This window comes from Pelophylax lessonae (genome assembly GCF_965119305.1).
Source record: "Pelophylax lessonae genome assembly, chromosome: 2".
Taxonomy (NCBI): domain Eukaryota; kingdom Metazoa; phylum Chordata; class Amphibia; order Anura; family Ranidae; genus Pelophylax; species Pelophylax lessonae.
Window position 1 is genome coordinate 722,670,871 of NC_138769.1, and position 21,576 is coordinate 722,692,446.

Below are 21,576 nucleotides of genomic sequence, written 5' to 3' on the forward strand. Positions count from 1 at the left end.
CATTACAAAACCGCCAACTTCCATCTGGTTTGGGCACTAAGACAATGGGACTGGACCAATCACTATTTGACTCTTCTATCACCCCCAACTCAAGCATTTTTTTTACTTCCTGGCGAATGGCATCTCGCCGGGCTTCTGGAATTCTATAAGGCTTTAACTTGACCTTATCCCCTGGGGTGGTGATAATGTCATGTTTAACTCCCGAGACCCAACCTGGCAGGTCTGAAAACTTCTCCCTATTACGGAGCACAAATTCTTTAACCTCCTGTTTCTGAAGTTTGGACAGAGTCTCTGCTATCCCAACTTCAGGGACAGCCAGGTGAACTGGAGCAGAAACTCGGGTAGTCTCAGCGACCAAGGACTCTCTATCCTTCCATGGTTTTAACAAGTTCACGTGATAGAGCTGCTCAGGTTTTCGTCTTCCTGGTTGGCTAATTTTATAATTCACCATCCCTATTTTCTCCAATACTTCATAGGGCCCCTGCCATTTGGCTAGGAATTTACTTTCGACCGTGGGGACCAACACCAACACCCTATCACCAGGTGCAAAAGAACGGACCTGGGCCCCACGATTGTAAATCCTTTGTTGAGCCAACTGGGCTTGGGCTAAATGTGCCTTCACAATCGGCATCACTTGGGCAATTCTATCTTGCATTTGGGCAACATGCTCAATCACACTTCGATGAGGGGAACTCTCACTCTCCCATGTTTCCCTGGCAATGTCAAGTAGGCCCCGGGGGTGCCTCCCATACAGCAACTCAAACGGAGAGAACCCTGTGGATGATTGGGGAACCTCTCTTATGGCAAACATCAGATAAGGGAGCAGATAATCCCAATTCTTTCCGTCTTTATCCACCACCTTCCTCAACATTTGTTTTAACGTTTTATTAAACCTCTCCACTAACCCATCTGTTTGAGGGTGATATACTGAGGTACGTAACTGGGTCACTTTCAGGAGTTTACAAAGTTCTCTTGTCACCCTGGACATAAACGGGGTGCCCTGGTCAGTTAGGATTTCCTTAGGTAGACCCACCCGGGTGACAACTTGAAATAACTCCTTGGCTATGGTTTTAGCAGAGGTATTTCGGAGAGGAATCGCTTCTGGGTAACGGGTGGCATAATCCATTATCACCAAGATGTGCTGGTGCCCTCTTGTGGACTTCAGTAAGGGCCCAACCAAATCCATGGCGATCCTCTCAAAAGGAACCTCGATAATGGGCAGGGGTACCAAAGGACTACGGAAATGGGGCATGGGTGCATTAATCTGACACACTGGACAGGAAGAGCAGTACAATTCCACTTCCTTAGTGATCCCAGGCCAATAAAACCTCTGGGTGATTCTCTCCCGGGTTTTTTCTGCTCCCAAATGTCCCCCAAGAATGTGCCCATGGGCCAGTTCCAAAACCATCTTGCGGTACGGTTTAGGCACTACCAGTTGCTCAACAGTGTCCTCTATCCTCTGTGACACTCGATATAAGAGGTCCCTCTCAATAATGAAGTAAGGGAGGGCAATCCTCTCGTCAGGGTTAACTAGCTCCCCATCTATCTTCACTACATTCTCCCGGGCTCTTAGCAATGTGGGGTCCCTCAATTGCTCAGTGATAAAATTTTCTCGGTGCACTTTAAGGTCATCCAACCCTAACGGCCGCTGTTCCTCTTCTGAGGTAGCAGGCTCCTCCCTAGGGACTGGTGTTTCCCCGGCTAAGACTGAGCACGGAAACTCAGGATAATCCTCACAGTTAGAGGATTCTGGAGTAGATGGTTCAGGCTCAGAAGAACCACCTACTGGGGAATCTGGGCAATCCCAGAGTTCCCAGAATTTTGGGAAATCCCTTCCCACAATGGCGTCATGTGGCAGTTTGGGAACTAAACCCACTTGGTGACACAAGTTACCGAGGGAGGTTTCAAAGGAAACTGTAGTCACCGGATATTCTCGAGTGTCCCCATGTACACAAACTACCGCCATTTTCCTAGGATGTACGTTTTTTTTCACCACTAGATCACTTCTCACTAAGGTAACCAGGCTACCTGAATCCAACAATACCACAACATCTTTACCATCTAAACACATTCTATATAAAGGTTTCTCATTCCCCTTTACTGCAGTGTATGTGGTTGCAAAAAAAGACTGTCGTCTCTCTGTCAGAAAGTCACAATGCATGGGTTCATCATCCACTGGGCAAACCGCTGGGCAAACTGCTGCTACATGTCCCTCTTCCCGGCAACGGTAACAAATCAACCTTCCAGTCCTCTCCTGTGGGATGGGTCTTCCAGGTCGCTCTCGCCAAACATTAGTAGTAGTCCTACTAACACCTCGAGTTGCTCTTTGGATCCTCTCTCCACCCCCATCCCCTGACGCAGTCTTACTTATAGGTGGGGAGGGTCTGGTCTTGGGGTGAAAAGTCTGTGCATCTCTGGAAAAAGAGGTCAAATTCTCAGTTGTTAGGTACCTTTCGACCAGGTCTACTAATTTGTCTGCGGTTTCCGGACCACCATGGCTTACCCATTTCTGCAGGGTGTTAGGAAGAGACCTAAGAAATTTGTCCATGACTACTCGCTCCAAAATTTCTGGTCCGGACAGAATTTCTGGCTGCAGCCATTTTTTAGCCAAATGGATGAGGTCATACATCTGCGACCGGGGTGGTTTCTTCAGCTGATAACTCCAATTGTGGACCCGCTGAGCACGGACATCCAAGGTTACCCCAAAACGTGCCAATATTTCCACTTTTAATCGATCATAGTTTTTTGCATCTGCAAGTTCCAAGTCAAAATATGCCTTTTGGGCTTCTCCAGCTAATAGGGGGGCCACTAGTCCAGCCCACTGTTCTTTAGGCCAACTCTCTTTCTCCGCTGTTCTTTCAAACGTGGTCAGAAACATCTCAGGGTCCTCATCTGTAGTCATCTTTGGCAATAAGTGGTTTACCCGAAAAGTCGGTATGTTACTGGCCTGACTCCCAACCTCGGTCTGCTGTCTCTGAAGCTGTTTCACAATGGCCTCCATTTGCTGCTGGTGTCTCTGTTCCACGCCTTCAATGGCCTCTCGGTGAGCTTGTTGTTGAGCTGCAAAGCTCCGCTGAAAATCCGCATTTGCCTGCTGTTGAGCTGCATTTGCCTGCTGTTGGGCTGCATTCGATATAATCAGTTGTTTCAGTATTTCCTCCATTTTTTTGGGTTTACTTTAACTGCCCGCATCCTCCACCATATGTGAGGGATTAGCTCGGTAGCGGGTGTGGATAACCCCTTTTGGGGGGGGTTCGTCACACAGGGAGATAGCCGAGGAGTGGTTGAAAACAACAGTTTATGGTTTATTCTTCCAATTTCTTCAAAACAGTGCATGCAGCAAAAACATCAAAATAAAATAAAAACACAAAATAAATCCTGGCCACTGTGGGCGTCTACCTTCTCACACACCGGAACCTATCTAAGGAGTCTTCCCAACCTACTCTTTGGGCAGACCCTGCTGGTTCTACAGCAGACACTCAAATGTCCATTTGTGTTTTCTTTACACAGAAAAAATTCAACACCTCACCTTTAGAAGTCTCTCATCTGACTGCTCTCCCCAGCTTACACAGCCTCAGGAGACAGCAATCAATAGACTCCCTTTGGACAAGTTATAGAGATCTTAATTGCCTCATTCTGAACAGCTGAAAGTGTTCTCAACTTCCGTACACCTTCCTGCCTACCTCTGCAGCCGACACCTGATAGCAATTAGTGAATTGTCTAAACCAAGCAGAAATATATCTCCCGTCAGTGACAACACCCATAGATTTTCCTGACTTCCTGTCACAATATGCACTGTTACTGTAAAATTACACTGGCAGTGAAGGGGTTAACTTTTTTTTGAGAGGGAGGTGTTAAGTGTGTCCCTAGGGGCGGGATTCTAACTGTGATTGGCTGTGGCTTGAGATGTAGGAACAGTGATCAACGGTCCTACATAGTAGAACCGTATGATCACCATTCCTACACAGGGGAGAATGACAGGCGGCTTGTTTACACTAGCCGCCTGCCTTTCTTCTGGTGTAACGGACAATCGCGAGTGCCCGGCGGACATCGGGTCCGCCGGGCACACGAGCGGGGGGGGGGGGGGGGCTTTTGTGACTGCGCGGGAGCGCGCCTCCAGCGGCGCGCGCTCGCTCGCTCCCTAGACCCTCACAGGCTAGCGAGGTAGCCCTACGTTGCTTTGCCTGTGAGGGGCTGACTGCGGCGGTCGGTAAGCGGTTAAAATCAAACATTTAATAGATCTGTATTCTAATTAAATCTGCGTGTGTGTGACAGAGATCTAAGAACAATTAAAAGAAATGGGCAAAATTCCAATCAAGAGCTTGCTGAATTAACCACTTCTGGACCCAGCCTATTTCTGACACTTGTTGTTTACAAGTTAAAATCATTTTTTTTTTTTGCTAGAAAATTACTCAGAACCTCCAAAACATTATATATATTTTTTTAGCAGAGACCCTAGAGAATAAAATGGAGATCATTACAATATTTTTTAGCACACCGTATTTGCGCAGCGGTCTTCCAAACGCAATTTTTTTGGGAAAAAATTCACTTTTTTTAATTAAAAAATAAGAAAACAGTAAAGTTAGCCCAATTTTTTTTCCATGATGTGAAAGATAACGTTACAACGAGTAAATAGATACCCAACATGTCATGCTTCAAAATTGCGCACGCTTGTGGAATGGCGACAAACATTGGTACTTATAAAATCCCCATAGGCGACACTTTAAAAATGTCTACAGGTTACCAGTTTGAAGTTTACAGAGGAGGTCTAGGGCCTATATTATTGCTCTCATTCTAACGATCGTGGCAATAGCTCACATGTGTGGTTTAAACACTGTTTACATATGTGGGCGGGACTTGCGTATGCATTTGCTTCTGTGCGCGAGCTAACGGGGACGGGTCGCTTTAATATTTTTTTTCCTATTTATTTTATCTTTTATTTTTACACAGTTTTTTTTTTAATTTTTGATCACTTTTATTCCTATTACAAAGAATGTAAACATCCCTTGTAATAGAAATAAGCATGACAGGACCTCTTTATTGTGAGATCTGGGGTCAAAAAGACCTCACATCTCACATCTACACTAAAAAAAAAAAAAGTTATTTTTTTCATGATGAAAAAAAATGGGCTCTTTAAGTGCCAGTTCACACATGTGCGATGCGGGAAGGCTGCGAATTCCCGCATCGCAAACGCACATCTGGCAGTTCACACTGCCATATGCGATACACAGGGGGTGTCAATTAAATATTAACGACAACCCCAGTTTGATCGTATATCGCAGCGCGATCTGACAGTTCGCACAGGATCGGATCGCACAAGTGTGAACCGCTGTGCGATCCGATCCTGATGAGGCTTGAAAAAAAAGGGTCCTGTGCGTCTTTTGTGCGGGTGCAGTGCGAATTTCAGCCATACAAAGTGTATGGCTGAATTTGCATCCGCACATCCGATCGCATGTAATGAAGGAGCAGTGCGCTCCGAATTACATGCGATCGCCGCACTCGCAAGAGTGTGAACCGGCCCTAAATGCGTTGCTAGAAGATGACGTTTGACGTTGCTCCGGTCCTCCAAGGTCATAGAGTCGAGTGAGGGCCATCTTGCCATCGCTCAACTTCCTGCCTGTGAGGAGCGCAGACCGGATCGTTTTCCCCACTACCGGTGGGTCCAGTAAGCAGGGAAAAAGACCAGGAAGCGGCAGGGGCGCCTCTCCCACTGCACCGTAAGGGAGATCCTGCGGTGAATCCACTGCTGGGACCATCCTTATGTGAAAGAGGACCACCGGCAGTTTAAAAAAATACCGGGGTTATTGCAGCTATCTGCTGCCATAACTCCGGTATTTAACGTCATTAAGGGGGTAAGAACTTCCGGGGCTGAAGGGGTTAAACGATTAAACAATTAGCTCCTGGGGTTTCCTTTCCTGTTACAGACTGCTCCATGGGAACCCAATGTAGAAGGCAATGTAAACAAAATGCTTCTGCGTTATGTTTACACAGAAAGAGAGGGGACATCATGGCACTTCCTGTCAATTAGTCATTCATAACTGAAAAACGAAATAAATGTAATTAAAATTCCCCTAAAACCATTATATCTCACTTTTTAACCCATAAAAAAAACAACTAAATATCTTACACTTTTCTGATGGATCCTTGCGAAGCTGGTGTATGGGGCGAGGAACTTACTGGAAGCGTTCTCAGCAGGACACGAGATCCACAAGCTTTTCTGCAAAATAAAAAATGAACAAATGTTGTCTTCATTATTGTATGAGGCTCCCCTGAGAAATTATTTCAAGCTGCTACATAGGAAGATGGGCATCACAAGCAACCATTGCTCCGGCCGTAACAGCTGCATGAGGATAGTTTTTTTTTTTCTGTTGGTGTTGGTTTTACTAGAAGTTGAAGAGAAGCAAAAAAGTGTTCATGTAAAAACAAAAAAGGAGATTTTTTTTTTTTATTTTACTTTTTCAAATTTTTTTTTTGTTTACATTTTATTTGTGCTTTGCTAATGTGACTCTAATATTAAACACATTTAAAAAAAAAATTGCTTTTACTTTTTCCCAAATTTATTTATTTTTTTGTTTACATTTTCTCTATTCATCTTATTTGTGCATTGCTAACGTGACTCTAATAACTCACATTTAAAAAAATTGCTTTTTGGATGTTTTTTGAAATTGATGTACTTCAGAATACCAGAGAAATTGCTCGTGTATACTTACAGCAGAACTCTTATCAATAAAAATGAATAACTCATTCAAAGATATAATAAAAAAAATAATAAACATTTTTTTAAAAAATGTGCGTTTGCTGGATTCTTATGTCCAGAGCAGTTTCCTGCTATACTTCTTTTCCGCCACAAGATGTCCTCAGTCTTTTTGCATGAATGACAGCCAACCTTATTTAAACACTCTAAAAAACAAAAAAAAAAAAGGGCACAGCAGCGTAATGGATAGCTAACACGTTTCGAGGGGAGTCCCCTCTTCATCAGAGCCCATCTGATGAAGAGGGGGCTCCCCTTGAAACACGTTAGTCAAACTAGACCCAAGAAGTTTCTTCCCATTAAAGAAAATATGTACATTGGATCTCGCGTCTCTGCATTTCTTGATGAGTTGGCATACACTTGTCTTCGTGACAATAACAACTGTGTACATTTTATTAATAAAAAGTTTACTAAGATAATGCACTTAGACTGGGGCGCCCTCTTTTTTTTTTTTAGTACATTTGTTACCGGGTCTTTCCCAGGTCTAAGAGGGCAGAAAAACATGGTGACTTAACATATCTCTGGAGTGGAAAACTGAAAGTCCATCAGTCTCTGAACACCACACTAGAGCGCAGGTTGTGCTGGTTCATGTGGTCACTCAACCCACAGCCTCTGAGTTCAGGCGGTCATGGACCAGCCTTCAATACCAAATGAAGCTGCAGCTCATATTCCTGCTGTTCGCTCATCGTTGTAGCAGCGAATGCTGGCCAATGGAGCTCTTCAGCGCCCCCTACATGGAAAAAAACGAAACAAAGCCACTCTCCAATGATATCAGCTTTCACCAAACGTTATTGTTCCAGTACAAAATCAAAGAAAGTCTGCTCAGACCATTCCTCACTCATGTTTTGCCCAGAAAAAGCTTAATCGTGGACCCACGCCAAGCTTGTGATTGGACAGAGATAGGAGAAGTAGCACAGTGACGAGGACAGGGATAGGAGAAGTAGCACAGTGACGAGGACAGGGATAGGAGAAGTAGCACAGTGACGAGGACAGGGATAGGAGAAGTAGCACAGTGACGAGGACAGGGATAGGAGAAGTAGCACAGTGACGAGGACAGGGATAGGAGAAGTAGCACAGTGACGAGGACAGGGATAGGAGAAGTAGCACAGTGACGAGGACAGGGATAGGAGAAGTAGCACAGTGACGAGGACAGGGATAGGAGAAGAAGCACAGTGACGAGGACAGGGATAGGAGAAGAAGCACAGTGACGAGGACAGGGATAGGAGAAGAAGCACAGTGACATGGACAGGGATAGGAGAAGAAGCACAGTGACGTGGACAGGGATAGGAGAAGAAGCACAGTGACGAGGGCAGGGATAGGAGTAGTTGCACAGTGACGAGGACAGGCATAGGAGAAGTTGCACAGTGACGAGGACAGGCATAGGAGAAGTTGCACATTGATGAGGACAGGGATAGGAGAAGTTGCACAGTGATGAGGACAGGGATAGGAGAAGAAGCACAGTGATTGGACAGGGATAGGAGAAGAAGCACAGTGATTGGACAGGGATAGGAGAAGTAGCACAGTGATGAGGACAGGGATAGGAGAAGTAGCACAGTGATGAGGACAGGGAAAGGAGAAGTAGCACAGTGATGAGGACAGGGAAAGGAGAAGTAGCAAAGTGATGAGGACAGGGATAGGAGAAGAAGCACAGTGATGAGGACAGGGATAGGAGAAGTAGCACAGTGATGAGGACAGGGATAGGAGAAGAAGCACAGTGATGAGGACAGGGATAGGAGAAGAAGCACAGTGATGAGGACAGGGATAGGAGAAGTAGCACAGTGATGAGGACAGGGATAGGAGAAGTAGCACAGTGATGAGGACAGGGATAGGAGAAGTAGCACAGTGATGAGGACAGGGATAGGAGAAGAAGCACAGTGATTGGACAGGGATAGGAGAAGTAGCACAGTGATGAGGACAGGGAAAGGAGAAGTAGCACAGTGACGAGGACAGGGATAGGAGAAGTAGCACAGTGATGAGGACAGTGAGTACAGTGACGAGTACAGGGATCCCATCTTTTTAGCATGCAACTTGTAATTACATGATTTGATTGGCTGCTGGGGCTAAAGTGGAACACCAGGATTTTTTTTTTGCTGTCTCCTTGTCCGCTCCTTACCCAAATATTACTCACCTTTTCCACACTGCAGCGCTGTCCCCAACCTCCTCCTCAGTCCAGCACTAGAGGTCCTCTTCATGGCACGGCATTCTTTCATTCTTCCCTTTTTCTATGAGCCCAGCCTAGGGGTGCTTCTTCCTGCAGGCTGGGCTTTCCACTGCTCAGCATCACTCCGGTTGAATGCCCCCCCCCCCCCCCCCGCCTCCAGAAGAAGATAAAAAAAAAGTCCTGGTGACATCATCATCTGGTAAATAGAGTGTAGGGAAAAAGGGGAGGTATAGGGGTTTACATTTTTTTTATAAAGATTCAGGGGAGTAGGGGCTTAGGAAGGGGAGGGGGGGGGGGGTAACTTGATAGGAGTCCCATTTTGACACAGCCCAATTATTTCAGCTGAGGGTTGAAATGGATAAATCTCAGCATATCAAATACTGTCTGGCCAACACTAGATCCAGGGCCGCTGCAAGGATTTTTGGCGCCCTAGGCAAAATAAGAATTGCTGCCCTCCCCCCCCCCCCCACACCAGATACATTAATCCTGCGTTTTATTAATTTACAATACTATGTGATATAGTCATTGGTGAGGCTCTCCAAGTCTCTATATCATATAGAGACCTAGAGAGCCTCACCAATGAAGAGCCTCACCATCACCAATGGAGAGCCTGTGTTCCAACCTCCCATCCCCCATCCCCCAAGTTGAAGGGGTTAAAACCCCTTCAGACAGTGAGTGAGTGACTACTGACCCTGGCGGCTGGAGGAGTCGGCGCCGATTCAAACTTTACCGATGTCCTGACTCGCGCATGCGCATTAGGTCTACCCTGCCATCATCAGCAGGGGAACATAATGCGCATGCACGGCACCACCGCTTTGTATGAATATTTCCGACGCTGGAGCCCGGCGTTCAGGCCTGAGACTCCCTCAGCTGAAAAGTGCCCAGCACAGGTACAGCACACCACGAGGGGCGCCGCCCGCACCCGCCGGGACTGATTCCGGGACTGGGTGCCACAGGCAGGATGCTGGCACCCCTTGCTGAGTTGCGCCCTAGGCGACTCCCTGGGTCGCCTTACAGGTAGCGCCGGCCCTGACTAGATCTGTAAGTAGGTGACACTTACCTTTGTAATCTCATGAACAACAAACTCTTCAGAGGAAGTGATGTTGGGGACTCCATCCGTGCCCACCCCATCACACTTCAGACTCCCATAGATGGTGGGTTTACCTAGAAGGCAGAAAGATCCATATAACCAAAGATGGGAAAATGCCCCACAACAGAAGTTCTAAAGAGAGGACAGACTGCAGTCTCACCTTCAAAAAAAAACTTTATTGAATACAAAAAATAGTTAATCAAGTACAAAAAAACCCAAAATGTCCTCCAGCATTCATTATAAAATTGACAACGTTGTCACATAAAAAAATGTTCCCGGGAACGCGGTCCTGCCAATACTCACACACAGTACCGGCTATGTGGTAATAGGCATAATTAGAGGTGAACCGAGCTATAAGATGGAGTATACCAATAACAGATCAAGCGTAGGGAATAACCGCGATAAGGAGAAACACTAAGGCTGGGTTCACACTACCGCATGGAGCGGCTGCGTCCCTGCTCACCACTTCAGGTCCAATTTCAGTTCCGAATTTTTTGACTGAATTCGGCTAATGGACAAGAAGGCGCACAAGACTGCTGTGCAATTCGCACCCGAGCCGCTCCTGGGATATGTCCCATAGATAGCCAGTCACAATCTCCTGACATGCGAATTGGATGCGGGTTCAACTTTGAAGACCCGTGTGGTTTCTTAGCAGAGAAGAAGTATCAGTGACTTCAAGTACATCTCCTCTAGATCAGCCAATCACAGCCAGGGTTAGCATTAAAGGTTAAGTTTTTTTAATTTTAACTAACAACCCTGTTCTACTTCCCTCCTCTGTGCAGTTGGTTTTGCACAGAGCAGCCCGGATCCTCCTCTTCTCGGGTCCCCCATTGACACTCCTGGACCCTCCCTCCTGCCGGGTGCCCCCTATAGCAAGCTGCTCCATTTAGACACAGAGCGTGGCTCAGCCCCACCCCTGCGCTCTCCCCATTGGCTCACTGGCTCCTACTGCAGTCTCAGCCAATGAGGAGACCGACTCTAGTAAATCGCTGCTCTCGTGCACATCACTTGGTTGCGATGGGGCTCAGGTAAGTAATGGGGGTGGGAGTTGCACACAGAAGGTTTTTAAGTTTCATGCATAGCTAGGCATGAGGGAAAAAAACCTTGAGCCTTTACAACCACTTTAGCTCTGGACGGTTTTACCCCCTTAATGATCAGGCCATTTTTTTAAATTTCGCACTGCGTTACTTTAACAATTGCGCGGTCGTTCCACGCTGTAACCAAATACAATTGATGTCCTTTCCCCCCCCCCCCCCCCACAAATAGAGCTTTCTTTTAGTGGTATTTGATCACCTCTGCGATTTTTAGATTTTGCGCTACAAACAAAAAAAAAAAAAAGCGACCATTTTGAAAAAACTAAATATTTTTTCCTTTACGCTATAAAACATTCCCAATAAAAAAATGTAAAAAAAAAAATCTATTTTTTTTTTTTTATCTGTTAAGGCCAATTTGTATTCTGCTACATATTTTTGGTTAAAAAAAAAAATTCCTAAAAAGTGTATTTTAATTGGTTTGCGCCAAAAGTTATTGCGTTTACAAACTATGGGATAGATTTTTGGACTTTTAATTAATTTATTTATTTTTTTATTAGTAATAGCGGCGATTTTTAGCGGGACAGCGACATTGCGGCGGACAGATCTGACACTAATGCTGGCCATACACTAGCCGAAATATCGGGCCCTGAGAGCAGACGATCGTGCCATCATGTAATGACCGTATTTCGAAGGATAAATCAATCAATACACATAAATGAATTCAGTTTGTCACATATACCTAGTGCAAACAGGTCGGCCGAGAAACACATTAACCTTTCAATTTATCGTTCGTTTATCGGTCGGCCGGCAGATTTTCAAAACTGTTGCTTCGATTTTTTGGCTCTAAAAAGTTGAAAACGATTTTCTATTTGTGCCCATTAACTGGAGGAAAAAACGGACGATTGGACCAAATGACAGATTTTCAAACGATTTTTCGGCAGGTGTATGGCCAGGATAAGTGACACTTTTTGGGGATCAGTGACCAGTGCTAAATAATATGTACTGTTACTGTATAAATGATACTGGCAGGGAAGGGGTTAATACTGAGGTGTGATCAAAGGGTTAAGTGTGCTCCTAAATGTGCTTACTAACTGTGAGGGGGAGGGCCCTGTGACAGGCACACAGAGATCGGGATTGTAGCTTAGCTGACACACACAATCTCATTGTGCCTGTCTGACAGGAGAGCCGTCTGCTTTGTTTACATAGGCAGACAGCTCTCCTATCAGTTTCCCTGGAGATTGCACCGCCGAGACCGCGCGCACATGATACGTAGATCTACGCGAATATGCGCAGCTGAGCCCCCCTGCTGCAGTAAATCTGTGTGGGGCGGTCAGTGGTTAACGGTTAGGGGTTCCTTGAGCTGTGGATGAGTGACCTCCCATCTGATGATGTCATAGTTCCATGACCAATGCCATTTGGCAGAGCCAACAGCATGACACCACTCATTTTTTTTTTTTTTTAGCGGTCTGTAAGGATTTATTTGCATGGACTGCGGTAAAAGCAGTTGGTTGAGCCACAGTTTTACCACCTAAGTTCAAAGAGGAAATTCACACAAAAAAAACAAAAAAAAAAGTCAGAAGCTACAAATCCCCGATGAATTACCTGCAATCTTACAGGACAGCCAGGCCTCTCCTTCCACCTTCCTAAAAGAGAAGAAAACCTTCTGATTAAGGCCCATACTTTGACGTAAGACCCAACAGTAATACACAGACATCAGTAACTGTACAATCTGTATGAAAATACTCTTGACATGTCACAATATACAGGGAGTGCAGAATTATTAGGCAAATGAGTATTTTGACCACATCATCCTCTTTATGCACGTTGTCTTAAGCCCCGTACACGCGTGCAGATCGTCGGCCGAACGATCGGCCGTCTTTTGTCCCCGGGCTGTCGTGTCTGTTGAAAACTGCAAAAGACTGCACAAGAATTTTGTCCGCCGACTACAGCCGACTGCAGAAGTGATGTCATGTGATGGTTAACTTTCCCTGTGTTTTTTCTTTCCTGAGCATGCCCAGTCCTGCAAATCTGCTGTCTGTCGGCTGAATTCTGTATTGACTGGCGAACAATCGGCCGTTCTGGTGTCGGCATACAAAAATTTTAATGCTTGCACGACAGATTCTTTTCGGCCGAAAGTGCGCTGTCGGCTGTCGGAAGCATCATACTAACAAGCCGAAAATCGGCGGCCGAACATTTTCGGCCGACAATCTGCACGTGTGTACGAGGCATTACTCCAAGCTGTATAGGCTCGAAAGCCTACTACCAATTAACCACTTTACCACCGGAGGATTTTGCTGTCTTCCGTCCAGGCCACTTTTTGCGATTCGGCGCTGTGCGACTTCAACTGACAATTGCGCGGTCGTGCGACGCCGTACCCAAACGAAATTTACGTCCTTTTTTTCCCACAAACGGAGCTTTCTTTTGGTGGTATTTGATCACCTGTGCGATTTTTACTTTTTGCGCTATAAACAAAAAAAGAGCGTTTATTTTGAAAAAATAACAATATTTTTAACATTTTTTTATATGAAATTCCCCCCAAAAAAGATGTAAAAACCAATTTTTTTAAAAATTTTTGGCCAATTTGTTTTCTGCTACCTATGTTTGGTAAAAAAAAAAAATCGCAATAAGCGTATTTTGATTGGTTTGCGCAAAAGTTATTGCGTTTACTAACAAAGGGAAAGATTTCTGTCATTTTTGGTGTTTTTTTTTTTAACGCGTAATGGCGGCGATCTGCGATTTTTTTGTGGGACTGCGACATTGCGGCAGACAGATCGGACCCTTGACTGACATTTTTGACACTTTTGGGGGTACCAGTGACATTACTGCAGTAATCAGTGCTATATATATGCACTGTTACTGTAAAAATGACACTGGCAGGGAAGGGGTTAATTTTATTGGAGAGGGAGGGGTTAATGTATGCCTGGTGCTTACTGACGTGTAGGGGGGGAGGTGACTGAGTGAGTCATGGACAGATCGCATGTCCAGCTATGCTGAACAGTCCGATCTGTCACTCCCTGTCACTATGGAGATCCGTCCGCTTGTGTTTACACAGGCGGGCGGATCTCCAGACTCGATCCCCGGCGATCGGGGCAGAGCAGCGGCGATCGCCGCTGCTCCTCCCCTGGCCCGACTCCCGCTGTGAATGAAAACAGCGGGAGCGAGCCTCCGGCGGCGCGCAAGCGCCGCCCAGTAGGGGGAGTGTCTGACGACGTTAATACTACGTCGTCAGACGATAACGAGCCACTCTGCCGCAGTAGTATTACTGTGAGCGGACGTAAAGTGGTTAAGCATATTAGGTGATGTGCATCTCTGTAATGAGAAGGGGTGTGGTCTAATGACATCAACACCCTATATCAGGTGTGCATAATTATTAGGCAACTTCCTTTCCTTGGGCAAAATGGGTCAAAAGAAGGACTTGACAGGCTCAGAAAAGTCAAAAATAGTGAGATATATTGCAGAGGGATGCAGCACTCTTAAAACTGCAAAGCTTCTGAAGCGTGATCATCGAACAATCAAGCATTTCATTCAAAATAGTCAACAGGGTCGCAAGAAGCGTGTGGAAAAACCAAGGCGCAAAATAACAGCCCATGAACTGAGAAAAGTCAAGCGTGCAGCTGCCAAGATGCCACTTGCCACCAGTTTGGCCATATTTCAGAGCTGCAACATCACTGGAGTGCCCAAAAGCACAAGGTGTGCAATACTCAGAGACATGGCCAAGGTAAGAGAGGCTGAAAGACGACCACCACTGAACAAGACACACAAGCTGAAACGTCAAAACTGGGCCAAGAAATATCTCAAGGTTTTATGGACTGATGAAATGAGAGTGAGTCTTGATGGGCCCGTGGCTGGATTGGTAAAGGGCAGAGAGCTCCAGTCTGACTCAGACGCCAGCAAGGTGGAGGTGGAGTACTGGTTTGGGCTGGTATCATCAAAGATGAGCTTGTGGGGCCTTTTCGGGTTGAGGATGGAGTCAAGCTCAACTCCCAGTCCTACTGCCAGTTTCTGGAAGACACCTTCTTCAAGCAGTGGTACAGGAAGAAGTCTGCATCCTTCAAGAAAAACATGATTTTCATGCAGGACAATGCTCCATCACACGCGTCCAAGTACTCCACAGCGTGGCTGGCAAGAAAGGGTATAAAAGAAGAAAAGCTAATGACATGGCCTCCTTGTTCACCTGATCTGAACCCCATTGAGAACCTGTGGTCCATCATCAAATGTGAGATTTACAAGGAGGGAAAACAGTACACCTCTCTGAACAGTGTCTGGGAGGCTGTGGTTGCTGCTGCACGCAATGTTGATGGTGAACAGATCAAAACACTGACAGAATCCATGGATGGCAGGCTTTTGAGTGTCCTTGCAAAGAAAGCTGGCTATATTGGTCACTGATTTGTTTTTGTTTTTGAATGTCAGAAATGTATATTTGTGAATGTTGAGGTGTTCTATTGGTTTCACTGGTAAAAATAAATAATTGAAATGGGCAGGGCTTGACAAATTTTCCTGAAATCTAGGAGCTAGCTAAAAAAGTTAGGAGCCAGTTTTTTTTTTTTTAAACTTAACAACCAAGCTTTATTTACACATAAATACGACTAGAACCCCACTCTCCTCTATAGCACAATTGGATGAAAACAGACTGTCTCTTTCCATCCGATGCCATCTGATCCGATCCACGGGATGGATAGAAAATAGAACCACCATCCGTCTGTTTTTGGTGGACAGGATCAGATGGCGGCAGATTACTGCTCCATAGAGGAGAATGAAGGGTCCGATCAGGTCTGCCTGAAAAACTGACAGGCGGACCTGATCAGACAGCCCGTGTGAAAGGGGCCTTTGGCTGTGGCATGGCGATGAGGAAAAAAAAAAAAGTATATATATATATTTTATATATTTTTTTTTTTTTTTTTTTTAATAATTGGAAAAAAAAGAATTTTTTTTTTTTTTTTTTAATAATTTAAAAAAAAAAAAGAAAAAAATATTTTTTTTTTTACATTTAAAAAATTTAATAAATAATAATAACCACACTCCCTGTCAAAGGTAACTAACTGGACAGGGAGATGGTAATGAATTGAGAACAAAAAGGCAGTGGAAACAGTCATTACAACAGTCATTACTCCCGGCCTCCACAAGAGGGCGCCAGTTCCCCATTGGAAGCCTGTCATCTCAAGTAGGCCGAAAAGCCGGGGGCCTCAATTTTCGGACGGCCCGGAAGTCCGTGCACTCCGTGCGCGGAAGTCCGGGCAAAAATGACAGGACACCTTCTGCAGGGCACCCCCAGGCGCCAGGTCGCTAATTCTAGTCGCAAATGCGACCTGGCGCCCGGGGATTGTCGAGCCCTGGAAATGGGTATACTGTATATTTGATTTTTGTTAAGTTGCCTAATAATTATGCACAGTAATAGTCACCTGCACACACAGATATCCCCCTAAAATAGCTAAAACTAAAAACAAAACTAAAAACTACTTCCAAAAATAGTCAGCTTTGATATTAATGAGTTTTTTGGGTTCATTGAGAACATGGTTGTTGTTCAATAATAAAATGAATCCTCAAAAATACTCATTTGCCTAATAATTCTGCACTCCCTGTACACGGAATCATATTTTAGAAAGGGGGAGGAGACTGAGTAATTGCTTCCTGACTGATGACATCATAAGCAATATATCACTTCACAGCTTGAAGAGTGCTTGTCTTTGCAGGAAGTAAAAAGAAGTAAAAAGAAAGTAAAAAGAAAAGATGGCTGGAGTTGAGCTTTGGTGGTCAGATCCCATTCTTCTGTCTGTACCCATATTTAGGGTACAAAGCCCCCCCACCCTCAAATAGCTACCCCACCTACAGAATTGGGGGGGGGGGGGGGGGTTCTTCTCCCTGCTGGTTCCTGTCATATTTGAGTTTGGTGCGGCTCTGTGGATGAAAAATACTACAAGTCCCATCATCCACCAAGGCAGAGGGATTGTATTCTTTAACCACTTAAGCCCCAGCCCTATTTCGGACACTTTTTGTTCACGTGTTAAAATCAGTATTTTTTCCTAGAAAACTACTTAGAACCCCCAAACATTATATATATTTTTTTTAGCAAAGACTCTGGAGAATAAAATGTCGGTCATTGTAATATTTTTTATCACGCGGTATTTGCGCAGCGGTCTTTAAAGCGCCATTTTTTTGGAAAATTTTTGAAAAATCACATTTCACTAATTTTAAAAAATACTAAACAGTAAAGTTAGCCCATTTTTTTTGTACATTGTGAAAGAACATGTCACGCCGAGTAAATAGATACCCAACATGTTACGGTTTAAAATTGCGCCCCCCCGTGGGATCGCGACAAACTACGGTCAATAGAGATCTCAATCTGCGACGCTTTAAATTTATTTAACGGTTACCAGTTTAGAGTTAGTGTAGCTCTTTTTTTTAAATTATTGCTCACGCTCTGGCGATCGCGGCGATACCTCACATGTGTGGTTTGAACAGCGATTTCATTTGCGGCTCGACTTCCATATACGTTTTTTTTTGTGCGCGAGCTAACGGGGACGGGGGCGGCTAAATTTTTTTTTTTTTCCCATTTATTTTATTTTTTTAACTTTATTAAAGTTTAAAAAAAAAAAAAATCTGATCACTTTTATTGCTGTCACAAGCAATGTAAACATCCCTTGTGACACCAATATGTAGTGACAGGTACACTTTATGGAGGGATCGAGGGTCTAAAAGACCCCAAACCCCTCCACTACACTTCCCTGTATGCAAAACCCCGAAAACTGCATTTTTGCATACAGCCGTTTTTCAAATTTGCCGCCTTTTGCAGCACAGTAACCCGGACGTGACGTCATGGACGCCGCCTCCGGGTTACGTCATCGGAGACCCGATCGATGCCGTTTCCGGCATTCATCGGGACTCCATCCAGCCGGCGGACGTGCCGGCTGGGTGCTCGGGGCTCCCGGTGGGACGGGAGCCCCGAGCAAAGCCACGGAAGGCGGCGGGAGGGGGGGGGGGACGTCCCCTCCCGCCCCCCCGGGTACTGATCGAGCGGCTCCCGAGCCGCATCGGTCGGTACCGACGGAAAGCCAACCGTCGGCTCTAAACCACGGTACCGGGATGATGCCTCTAGCTAGAGGCATCACCCCCGGTACACTACCGCAAAGTTTACCGACATAGCCCTACGTTAGTATGCGGTAAGTGGTTAACCACTTTAGTCCTGGAGGATTTGGCTGCTCAATGACCAGGCCGCTATTTTGCGATTCGGCACTGCGTGACTTTAACGGTCGTGCGAAGCTGTACCCAAATGAAACTGACGTCCTTTTTTTCCCCCACAAATAGAACTTTCTTTTGGTGGTATTTGATTACCTCTGCGATTTTTATTTTTTTGCGCTATAAAAAATAAATATTTTTTACACTCTTATATGAAATACTCAAAAAAAAAAAAAAGTAAAAATCAAAATTTTTTTAACATTTTCTGCTACATATTTTTGGTAAAAAAAAAATAAAATAAAAATCGCAATAAGCGTATTTTGATTGGTTTGCGCAAAACTTATTGCGTTTACTAACTATGGGAAAGATTTTTGTCATTTTTGTTGTTTTTTTTTAACGCGTAATGGCGGCGATCTGCGATTTTTTTTTGCGGTACTGCGACATTGGGGCGGACAGATCGGACCCCTAACTGACATTTTTGGCACTTTTGGGGGGACCAGCGACATTACTGCAGTAATCAGTGCTAACAATATGCTCTGTTACTGTAACAATGACACTGGCAGGGAAGGGGTTAACAATGTGGGTGATCAAGGGGTTAAATGTATGCCTAGGGAAGTGATTCTAACTGTGCGGGGGCGTGGCTTGTGAGATCATCACAGAGACATTTGATCCTATATAGAAGGATCACATGACATCTGTGATCACTTCAGGGAGAAGGACAGACGGCTGTGTTTACATCAGCCATCCGTCCTTCTCTGTCACCAGCGGGAGATCGAGAGTGGCCAGCAGCCATCAGAGCCGCCGATCACGTGCACTAGCTCCCCAGCTGACAGAGAAGGACTGAAGGCTGATGTGGCTGATGTGACGGGGGGTGCGCAACATACAGAGTGCAGGGTTGGGGAGTGCGCTATATACAGAGTGCAGGGTTGGGGAGCGCGCTACATACAGAGTGCAGGGTTGGGGAGCGCTCTACATACAGAGTTCAGGGTTGGGGAGTGCGCAACATACAGAGTGCAGGGTTGGGGAGTGCGCTACATACAGAGTGCAGGGTTGGGGAGTGCGCTACATACAGAGTGCAGGGTTGGGGAGTGCGCTACATACAGAGTGCAGGGTTGGGGAGTGCGCTACATACAGAGTGCAGGGTTGGGGAGTGCGCTACATACAGAGTGCAGGGTTGGGGAGTGCGCTACATACAGAGTGCAGGGTTGGGGAGTGCGCTACATACAGAGTGCAGGGTTGGGGAGTGCGCTACATACAGAGTGCAGGGTTGGGGAGTGCGCTATATACAGAGTGCAGGGTTGGGGAGTGCGCTATATACAGAGTGCAGGGTTGGGGAGCGCGATACATACAGAGTGCAGGGTTGGGGAGCGCGATACATACAGAGTGCAGGGTTGGGGAGTGCGCTATATACAGAGTGCAGGGTTTGGGAGTGCGCTATATACAGAGTGCAGGGTTGGGGAGCGCACTACATACAGAGTGCAGGGTTGGGGAGCGCACTACATACAGAGTGCAGAGTTGGGGAGTGCGCTATATACAGAGTGCAGGGCTGGGGAGCGCGCTACATACAGAGTGCAGGGTTGGGGAGCGCACTACATACAGAGTGCAGGGTTGGGGAGCGCACTACATACATAGTGCAGGGTTGGGGAGCGCACTACATACAGAGTGCAGGGTTGGGGAGCGCACTACATACAGAGTGCAGGGTTGGGGAGCGCACTACATATAGAGTGCAGGGTTGGGGAGCGCACTATATATAGAGTGCAGGGTTGGGGAGCGCACTACATACAGAGTGCAGGTTTGGGGAGCGCACTACATACAGAGTGCAGGGTTGGGGAGCGCACTACATACAGAGTGCAGGGTTGGGGAGCGCACTACATACAGAGTGCAGGGTTGGGGAGTGCGCTACATACAGAGTGCAGGGTTGGGGAGTGCGCTACATACAGAGTGCAGGGTTGGGGATTGCGTTACATACATAGTGCAGGGTTGGGGACTGCGTTACATACATAGTGCAGGGTTGGGGAGTGCACTCCTGGAGCTGAAGTGGTTAAAATATATTATTTAAATCAAATCCACCCTGGTGACCAGGAGGCGGCGGTGGTGAGCTGCACAGTATGCAAGTTTTTGGCCTTGTTTACAAGAGCGGCTGTCACTGCCCCTCCTCTGAAAAGTGATCTGCGACAAATCACATTTCAGAGGTGTTAGGTCACCTCCTCACCACCTGGTTTAACCCCGGAAAGCCTGCAGCTGTGTGCCCCAACTGCGTTGACTACAGGACATTGCAACCCCATTCGCTGCAAAGGGTTGCATTTGGCATTGGTGCTGCCCCGTTGAACACAACCTGTGGTTTATTGTTGCTAAATGTATAGCGCCCCCCTCTGGCTGCCAGGTTAAATGTAAACAAGGCCCATGGGCACCAATACCAGCCAAACATTTCCCGAGTTACGTCTCACGGCTTCCCTAGAACGCGTTTCGTCACTAATCACTGAGCCCTCAGTACTACTTCCATGTATTTCACATCTCACAGAGAGTTTTTATGTGGCGGCAGGAGGCAGCCGGCGACCTGGGAACCGCAGACGTCACCCATAACCCGAAAACTCACTTTGGGGGTGGAGCGACCCGTCCAATACACAATGGGAAGACAGAAAGAGCCATGGACACTCCCATGAGCAAAAAATGCAAACCTCCAGCGGAGGAAACGGCTGTTATCCGCCACATCTTGGTATAAAAAGGAAGCAAACACCTACAAGGTGTTCATAAAACACACATTACCTCAACTGAACCCCCTCCCCCACACACAGCATACTCCCCATCATGTGACATCCCATAATAATAACAACACCCTGATAATAATTACACACACTTTCCATCATCATAATAATAAAAACATCCTGATTTCTCCCCACAATCACCTGAGACTCTGAGCCCAGTCACTCTGGATGTAAATCTTGGCAGCCATTTTGCTGGAGACCAAACACACCCGGAAGTTCTTGTGGAAACCCCTCCAGAAGTAGAATATTACGAGGTAAAAAAAAAAAAAACCACACCCCATGTCTCCATTGCCAGTGTTCTGCGATAGTGACGTGTTTGGTGATTGTGGCAAAATATAGTTTTCGGTGTTCGTATCAGAATATCGTTACCTGACAGAATCTGAAACCGGAAGTGATGAGTAAGCCTACTGCGCATGCTCTATGCGTTCCAACATGGCCGCTATGCGTTCCAAAAGTTGTCTTAATGTGACAGAACACGAAGCAGCGGCGGGCATCTTCCTACAACCACGCAAGTCTTGAATTTTACATTGATTGCAGAATCTGATAGGTATCGGTATCCTGATAGAACACCTGAGCCATTTTTTTTGTAGACCCAGCTACAA

General features: G+C 45.9%; 1 protein-coding gene across 1 annotated transcript in view; it reads right to left on the minus strand.

The window, feature by feature from the left end:
• Positions 1-21,205, minus strand: part of PAAF1 (proteasomal ATPase associated factor 1) — a 74,582-nt gene extending 53,377 nt beyond the window's left edge. The window contains exons 1-4 of the mRNA XM_082244294.1: positions 21,116-21,205; positions 12,639-12,679; positions 9,973-10,076; positions 6,128-6,217 (exon numbers count right to left, since the gene is read on the minus strand). Of these exons, the coding sequence (XP_082100420.1) occupies positions 6,128-6,217; positions 9,973-10,076; positions 12,639-12,679; positions 21,116-21,162 (282 nt within the window). The 5' untranslated portion in view covers positions 21,163-21,205. The remainder of the gene's footprint in view (positions 1-6,127; positions 6,218-9,972; positions 10,077-12,638; positions 12,680-21,115) is intronic.
• Between the last annotated feature and the right edge of the window lie 371 nt (positions 21,206-21,576).